Source organism: Vollenhovia emeryi, unplaced genomic scaffold (assembly GCF_000949405.1).
Source record: "Vollenhovia emeryi isolate VEMERY1.0 unplaced genomic scaffold, V.emery_V1.0 DF939365.1, whole genome shotgun sequence".
NCBI lineage: Eukaryota > Metazoa > Arthropoda > Insecta > Hymenoptera > Formicidae > Vollenhovia > Vollenhovia emeryi.
This window is the reverse complement of record NW_011967001.1, coordinates 59,507-67,857: the sequence shown is the minus strand read 5'-3', so window position 1 is coordinate 67,857 and position 8,351 is coordinate 59,507. Positions and strand designations below refer to the sequence as shown.

The following is an 8,351-nucleotide window of genomic DNA, read 5'->3' as shown; positions in this document are numbered from 1 at the left end:
ACCATAAAAAATTTATTTTTTTCGAAAATTTATTTTACCATTATATAGCCCTTTTAAAACCGTATAACTTTTGTCTGAAACATTTTTCCGTATCTCCTATATTTGTCGAGATATTTCACCGGTCCGGTACTTTTCCCTCACCCTGTAGAATCCCACGATATATCTTACAAACATTTAGCTGCGCTCTACAGATGACTGCTGAATCATGTTTATTAGGTTACCTTTTAGTCCAAAAGAACGCTTGATTCGCTAGTTTTGTGGTAACGATAGAGTAAAAGAGCTATTTCTCTTTTGTTGATTTCCATATTGTTCTAACATTTCGAATGCTAGAAAGGTATATATTATATCTAAAACTTTAGCTTCGACTATTTGTAATTAACATGTAATTTTTAGTATCTCTATAGTATTATCTAACAATTTTACATGTTTAAGTATATTTCGTCCATATAAACAAATAAAGTTAGATCAAGACCTTTTAAGATATAAATCAAACTTCTTAGGTCCGAGCAGAATGAAGGTAGCTCAGAAATTTTAAATTAAATATATTTAGTCCTCTTTGTTCTTCTGTAAGTAGCTATTGTTGAACAAAATGATATGTGCATTATGGACCCCCAAGGTAACTACGAGTACAATGGCACATGAGAGCTGAGAAAAGGGAATAGTTTGCGATTTTTGCCACTAGGGATCAAAATTTCTGCTCTTGTTTCTTTTAAATAATTAAAAAAATTTTTTAAACAATAATAGTGATTTATTTCCCACCATACGTTCCTTTACATTTCTTTTCATAAATAAAATATTTTTTAAAAGTTATTTTCCGTTTCGTGAATTTTTTTTATTTCTTGCACTCAAAAAGTACGGCGTTTATATTACCAGCACATTATGTCTCACCGCTCAACTGCTCACTTTTCGATTTTCTTCGTACAGCTTATCTTATAAGAATGTGGAGAATTACGAATTAAAAGTTAGAAATGAATGTGAATGGAATAAGGAACTTAAGCATACCAGAATTGAAAACATTGAGCATATAATTTACAAGAAATCTTAAAAACAAAATTGAATTCCATATTAACACCCTTCCTTCTATTGTTTATAGATAGTCTTACAACTGTTGACGGTTTGATTACTCTGAAAAGATGAATTAACGCTGTATCAACGACGACTTGCTTCAGAACAAGTTGGCACGCAAAATTAAGATAGTTATATCCGTATACATATATCAGATACTCGCATGCGTTGTGAAAGCTCACGAATAAGTGAACGTAGAACGTTTTATGAGTCCCGTATTGATTTTTCGACGCACAAACACAATAAAATTTTGACGGTATAATATATGCAAAGCCTCAAGAGAAATGTACGGAATACAAATTGATTAGAAAAGAAACATTTGTTTAAACACATCTATTTTAATTGCATAAAAAGGTGAAAAACCTAGTAATTGAGACACAAGAACATTGTTGAGAATTATAATATAAAATAGAAAATAATGAACAAATTGACGATTAATTTTTGATATTGTTTTAAATTCTGCTTTAAACACTTTGAATCTATTGTTTATACATATATCTTTAAAATTTAGATCGCCAAGACGCGATAAATTTGGATCAAAACGAGAAAGCTCGGCATCGTTGACTCGCATTATGTAACGCTCAACGGGCCCGTTTTTTTTTTCAATCAGACGACAAACTCACAGAAGAAAAAAACATTAGAATTTAAATTTCAGCTATATGTACATTAATCGTATAAGCGAATCGTTCAATTGCATTCACTGAATCGTACGAGCCAAAGCAAGCCAGTTTACGAGAAAACAACCGTCTTAGCCTCGTTGAATAATCTAAACTTAGACTTTACTCACGACGTGCGTAAATGCGTCGCTTTTGCAGCGACGATTCAGAAACTAACGCAAAGAAATTAATGTGACTTACTATTTCATGCCATATACGTGTTGTACAATCAAACTTGGCAACATGAACATTAGATCTTTTACTTATACTAAAAGAATATATTATATATATATATTTATTTATTATATGTGTATAATAAAAGTATGCGTGTAATATAATCTTATCATGTATAATAACATCATGTTTTATGTAATAAAACTACGTTAAAAATAATTTTATTACATTTAATTTAGACGTTATACATAAAAAATATATTAAATGTAAGTTTTATAATAAATTGCTGTATAAATTTTAACATGGCAACTGTGGAGCTTTTTTCTTTCAAGATAAATGCCGCGTAAAGAAACGTAGTGTAAATCATTGCAATGCAATACCGTTCTCTGACTAACGATTTAATAATTTTTCATTGCAGGATACGGACACATCTCACCAAGTACGGACACAGGAAGAGCCATCACGATTGTGTACGCTATTTTCGGCATCCCGATGTTTCTTATCATCTTGGCCGACTTTGGTAAATTATTTACACGCGGTATAAAGTTTCTGTGGGTATTCGTAAGGAGGTTGTACTACACTGGTAGCTGTCGCAAAGTCCGTCGTACTGTACCTGTTCAGGTAAGATAATACAAGCGCTTTAAAAGAGTCTATCGTTAAAGGAGAAATAAAGCCAATTTCCGAGTTCCCTTTCACAGTATCTTCAATTTATGACTTTATGCATTTTCAGTATATTTTTGTACTCTACTTTCGTTGCGTTACTTCTTTCGATCGACCCGTCCGGTCAACTAGTAATTTCTGTGGAAATTCCAGGAAGTTATGAAGGGCGTGCAACTCGTCTACGATCTCGCCAAATTCCGGCGACCCTCGCAAATGAATCCGGAGGAGATCCAGGAAATGCAGCGGCAGCAGGCACAGGAGCCGCAGACAGTTCTGAATGTGGATGCCAGCGCGCCGGACTCGCCGGGTACGCCGGCATTGTCGGCGTTCGCCATCGACGACGAGTTCAATCTACCGATTTCGGTGGCAATCATCATTCTTCTGGCTTACATCTTCATAGGCGCCACTCTATACTCAATGTGGGAACCTTGGAACTTCTTTGAGAGCTTCTACTTCGTCTTCATCTCAATGAGTACCATCGGCTTCGGCGATTACGTACCGAAGGTACGCTATCTTATGATTGTCCTCGGATCAAATGCCATTCGACTGAACAAAATAATTAATTATTAATAATAATACTCTTCGTAAATTCGTAGATAAAAATTTGTATTGTGATTTCTTCATCGACTTCGATAGACATGAGTAATGGTCGATGTAAGTCGAGAGGTAAATCGTACGAAAGTGAGGTGTTGATTAATGAGTTACTTGAGTGGAATTAGTGGGAGGCTCTCTAATTAGCGTATTCATTTAAGTAGCAATTATTTATCATTCGTCATGACTGCTATCTGTTAGGTCGCACATAGAAATCCGCGAATTCCGTTTGATTTGCCCTTAGCGCCTCTTTGAATTCGCCTCTCGAATTTTATTTGCAATCTCACGACAGTTCCCATTTTGTATGGCAAGCAATTAATTTACTCTCGTGTCTCTTTTTTTTCACGGTGGCGTTCAGATGGTAAGCTTTTTAACATGTAAGGCCTTTCTCCATAGAAAGGCACATCACCGTATACCTATACATATATTTGTTGTTTGTCACAAGCTTATTTTTTCACTCGTTTTGTTAATCAATGAAGTAAATCATAGTTGATGAAGTTATGTATAAACACTCTGCGACATCTACGATTCACAGAACTTAACGGATTCATTCATTGATTGATTTAGCATCCCATATTCATGATGTGTTCGATAGTATACCTGGTGTTCGGCCTGGCGCTCACGTCTATGTGCATCAATGTCGTGCAGGTGAGCGACAACAATTCTCTTTTAATACTTTCATTTTTACTTATATTTTTATGACACATGAGCTCCGGCATCCATTTGTGGGTTTTTTTACATTCGATTAAGAATGAATTTATCACGTATTTAAAACAGAAAAAGAACGATGTAATATACTGTTTTTTACATTTAGACATTTAGAAAGTAATGAAGTATTAAAATTATTTGTTAACTTTATCACATTTGTTACAAAGAGAATTATGCATTATTTTATTCTTCTGCTTGTTACGCGTAATATATTTCTTTATTTTTATTTATTTTTTACGTTCTTTATTTTGTAATGTGATTTTGTATACTTTATAATTATACTTGCACCTCCAGTTTAAAATCAAAATCAGTTTAGCACTCAAAGTGTTAGAGAAATCAATATATTGTATACATTATAGGCAACAATATATTACGACAAATCGAGACTGACATAAGATATCCGCAGATATCCACACAATTACGTAACTGTATTCCTTACAATAGCTTCTAATTGAAACTAGTTTAATCAGGTCAATCCAATAAGAAAACAGTTAACTAGACTGACTAGTCATCTGCACTTGTAGATTCGTGTTATCCTTGATTTGATTCTTGAGTTCTCTATACGTTTTTAATTGTTATATATCTTACTCTTTTTGTTTTTAAGAATATTTTTGTCCATGATTATTCATAATTACGTAAGCCTAATCTACAGTGTGCTCTTTGCGTCTAAAAACATTCTATTTTGTAGTCAATAAGTATAATACATTTAAAAAATTTGCACAAGTGGATAAATTGTATGTTACACACTGTATAATTGTATGTACATTGTCGACAATTCTTTTAAGCGTTTCAATTTGTTTATATAAAATAAAAGTTTCTAGATGCAGAGAGCACATTGTAGATTAGGCTCTACAGATAATGTGTCAAGTATCGAGCGGACTACAATAAAAAAAAAATTATTAATTTTATAATTAGTAATATTTTGTATTAGTAATAATAATAATAATTAATAGTAGCCATGTGAAACAACATAATTCTATTTTTCACATAATTTTGCAGTCCTTAGTTACGGTACAGTGAAAATTAAAATACACCTTTACTATTACTCATTGATTTTAATGCTTTAATATTCCTTTTCATCTTCATTTCTAGACAGAATAATTTTCACGTTGACATAAATTTAAATAATAATATCCAAGAGACGCCGAGTAAAATAATTTTTAATTGGCAACAACAATCTCGATGGTGTATTTCCCATTCAACACAATATCCCCTGTACATACGGCGTATTTATATGTATATTCGTCCATTTACAAAAAGTAATATGACTGTTTTGATTCAAGAGAATTGCCGAGAATTAAAAACCGGTGATGCAAAAATACGTGGGAGAACAATGCTCATTAAATCCGATCAAATTAATCCGTTTAATCGTGTGTCGCCAGGTGATGCTATCGGATTCATTCAAGCAGGCGAGCCAGAAGATCGGAGCCACGATCGGTTTCGAGGTCGCCGAGGACGACAACTCGGTGAAACCGGCGCCGCCGCCGCCGGTCGAGGTGGCGGACGTTCATGTGAGCGCGAAGGAGTCTGAGAGCGACGAAAAGATCGCGCCTAGGGCCAAGCAGGAGGACGTCGACCTGTAGATGCATTTCTTTCAAGAGGAATTCCTACATGTCTCGGTCGAGCGCTTGCTCGAGTTTGTTTCTCAGATTACGTGAAATGCGCCCCCCCCCCTCTCTCTCTCTCTCTTTCTCTCTGTCTCTCTCTCTCTCTCTCTCTATGCCTTATGAAAATAATTGTCCGCTGGCTTAAATACGCAAGGCAATGGTGATATGCGGTAATCATGCGGCACGTACGCAATCGAGCTTCAAGAGACAATCGATGTCTTTATCTGACATGAGACCAGAGAAGTGCAAGAAGACAGTTGATTTTGCAATCTTCGAGGTTTCTCAGGAAATTTGTGTGAGCTTTGATCAAGTCCAATTAATCTGCCTCATGGGACTCACCCATACAGCACCGAAGCTTTCAGAAACATTTCAGAAACATTGCAACATTGCAAGAATGTTTTCTGAAATGTTTCTGAAAGCTTTGGTGCTGTAGGGGCAATATTTTTAAATTAAATTCTGGGCATCCACGTTCATCTCCGTCGACGCAAAGATAGTCTCGATCGTTTTGGCGAGGTCAGCAATGAAATCTTGGAAGCATTGTACGCTATACGTCCTGTCATTGATATCGTATCCGATAAAGAGCGGTTCTCTCGAGCGTATATACATGGTGAGTCGTAAAGGCTGTCCCAACCTTTTACCATAAGAGATGAATTGTCGACCGCAACTGTGGCCAACTCGGGGAAAAAATGGATAAAGTTTCGTTCTACACGTCTCAATCGTGCAATATTTAATTATTTCTCGAGAAATGTAATTAGATATTACATGATCGAGACATGTAGAACGAGATTTTATCCATTTTTTCCAGAGTTGGCTATAGTAGCGGTCGGTAATTCACCTCTTAAAAGGTTGGGACAACCTTTACAACTCACCCTGTATATTTCTCAGACGCACGAAGATACGGATTAGTGATTTTACGTAAACTGAAGATCTTATTGCGTCTCGAGTGAGCAAAGAGACGGAGCTCTGGACGACGAGGCAATCGAATTTCACGTGCAAGACGATTGTGCATAATTCAATCAAGTCGTTGAAACGAAACAATACGCACAATTATGTTCGAATCGCGACTTGTCAGGCGAGAGTCTCGTAGATTGGGCTTGTGAGAATTTTGAAAAGGGACTTTCATCTAATAGCACAGAGTGGAATAACGTCCGTTCCGTAATTTTAATTTGCTCTTTGGACTAAAATTTGGAAATGCGAAAGAAAGCAAATTGAACAATAGAATTTGGTGATATATTTATCATTACGACGCATCATGCAATTATACTAATGTAAAGTACGCGATACAATATGTACAACTTTTTCTATTTTTTATGATCACGTGTTATTCCACGAAGCTCTTGGCGAGTTCGTGCTATGTCCCAGTTTACAGCGAATTATAATGCCCGTCACAGCGATATCTCCAGTGATAGTTTGTAATTATGAGTATGATTGCTAAGAGCTATTTTTGTCAAAATACTACATCGAACGGAAAAAAGAAATATTGCTACTCCGCAGCTGCTTTTGCCAAATGCTCGCGGGTAACAATTTTCACGATTTATTTTTCGTAGTATAGTGTCTATTGACAATAAATATATTTAAAAAATTGATATTTTGTATATTCTATAGGGTTCATCGCGTGATTTTGTGAGTTCTCCGTCTGAGTTGACTTTTGTATACTGCGACGCAAAGTTCGTAAAGGCCCGAGTCCACGATGCTAGTCCAAGTTCTAGCATCGTGGACACAGGCCTTGAGGCGATTTACTTCAGTCTTCGGTTTGCAAGTTTTGATTGTTTATCCGCAATAAATTATTCTATGATTTCGATAAACCTCCCGTTGGGATTGTGAGAGAAAATTAGGATGTGTTCTCCTTGTACATAAAGCATGTTTAATTTTAGCAATTTATGCGATAATTGCCCTTATTCGGTCTGACGTCTCATCTAAGCTTGGAAAAATAAATAAGAGGTAAATAAATTTTTTAATTTATGTTGAAAAAAAGAATGGAAATTTATTGTATATACATATAAAATTGTAATAATTCATCTTCAAATTAATATATACACATAAAGAGATGTAAAGTTTTTTGAATTCCAAATTTTTAGGATAAGAGATTCGAAATTTTCTAAAATAATTAAGATTTTCAAAATCTCTTCTTCCGTGAAAGCAAATGCGTTGTTGTAGGATGTATTTATAATAATGAAGGGATTAAGTCCTGACGGGAGAATTCCGATTTTCGCGATGGAGACAAAACACTCGTGCCTTTTGAAGATGAGATTATTTGTTGAACTTTTACAGTAATTATATGGCAAAGATTCCTGTGTATAATACAGTTTAAGCTACAATCAGCACACCTACATTGCTACTCGGCAGGAGTACTACGATATTTTCCTTCTGTGTTGAAAAAAGCGAATGGTTTCATGAATGTATGTATAGAGTTTTCGTCATTTTATTACTCGTTGAAAATTAAATCCGTGTAAATTATGAAAACTAAGTGTATACATTTAAGTCACTGTAACAAGATATTAATATTATTATAATTATTATTATTTATTGAGTTTATCTACAAATAAACGTTTAAGACAGTACAATCAGACTATTTTTGCATCTATTTCTTTCTACAAACTTCATCAATTTTAATGGTATTTTCGTTTCTTCTTGCTTTTAATTAAATTTTTTCATCTAATATAATAATGCTATTTTTTAACAATTTATTTCACGTGAATTCTCTGACGATAATGATCCTACCTAGGGGAAAATCTGTGTTATATGTCCGATAGTAACGGCGCGCAGTAAAAGGTAGGATAAAATATGGTATATGGATTCACTTATGTTAGTAATATAATAGCCACCACCTTGCCAAGGTCCTAAAAATGGCGTTTAAGTTTCAGTTTAATTTATTTCTTCTTAAATATAA

General features: G+C 34.7%; 1 protein-coding gene across 2 annotated transcripts in view; it reads left to right on the top strand.

Moving 5' to 3' along the window:
• Window positions 1–5,861, top strand: part of LOC105558203 — an 11,631-nt gene extending 5,770 nt beyond the window's left edge. The window contains exons 2-6 of one of the 2 annotated variants that reach the window (XM_012005782.1): window positions 2,314–2,516; window positions 2,709–3,059; window positions 3,505–3,507; window positions 3,714–3,794; window positions 5,237–5,861. In XM_012005782.1, coding sequence (XP_011861172.1) covers window positions 2,314–2,516; window positions 2,709–3,059; window positions 3,505–3,507; window positions 3,714–3,794; window positions 5,237–5,437 — 839 coding nt within the window. In that variant the 3' untranslated portion in view covers window positions 5,438–5,861. The remainder of the gene's footprint in view (window positions 1–2,313; window positions 2,517–2,708; window positions 3,060–3,504; window positions 3,508–3,713; window positions 3,795–5,236) is intronic. The other variant, XM_012005783.1, reaches the window with a different exon arrangement.
• Window positions 5,862–8,351: the final 2,490 nt, after the last annotated feature.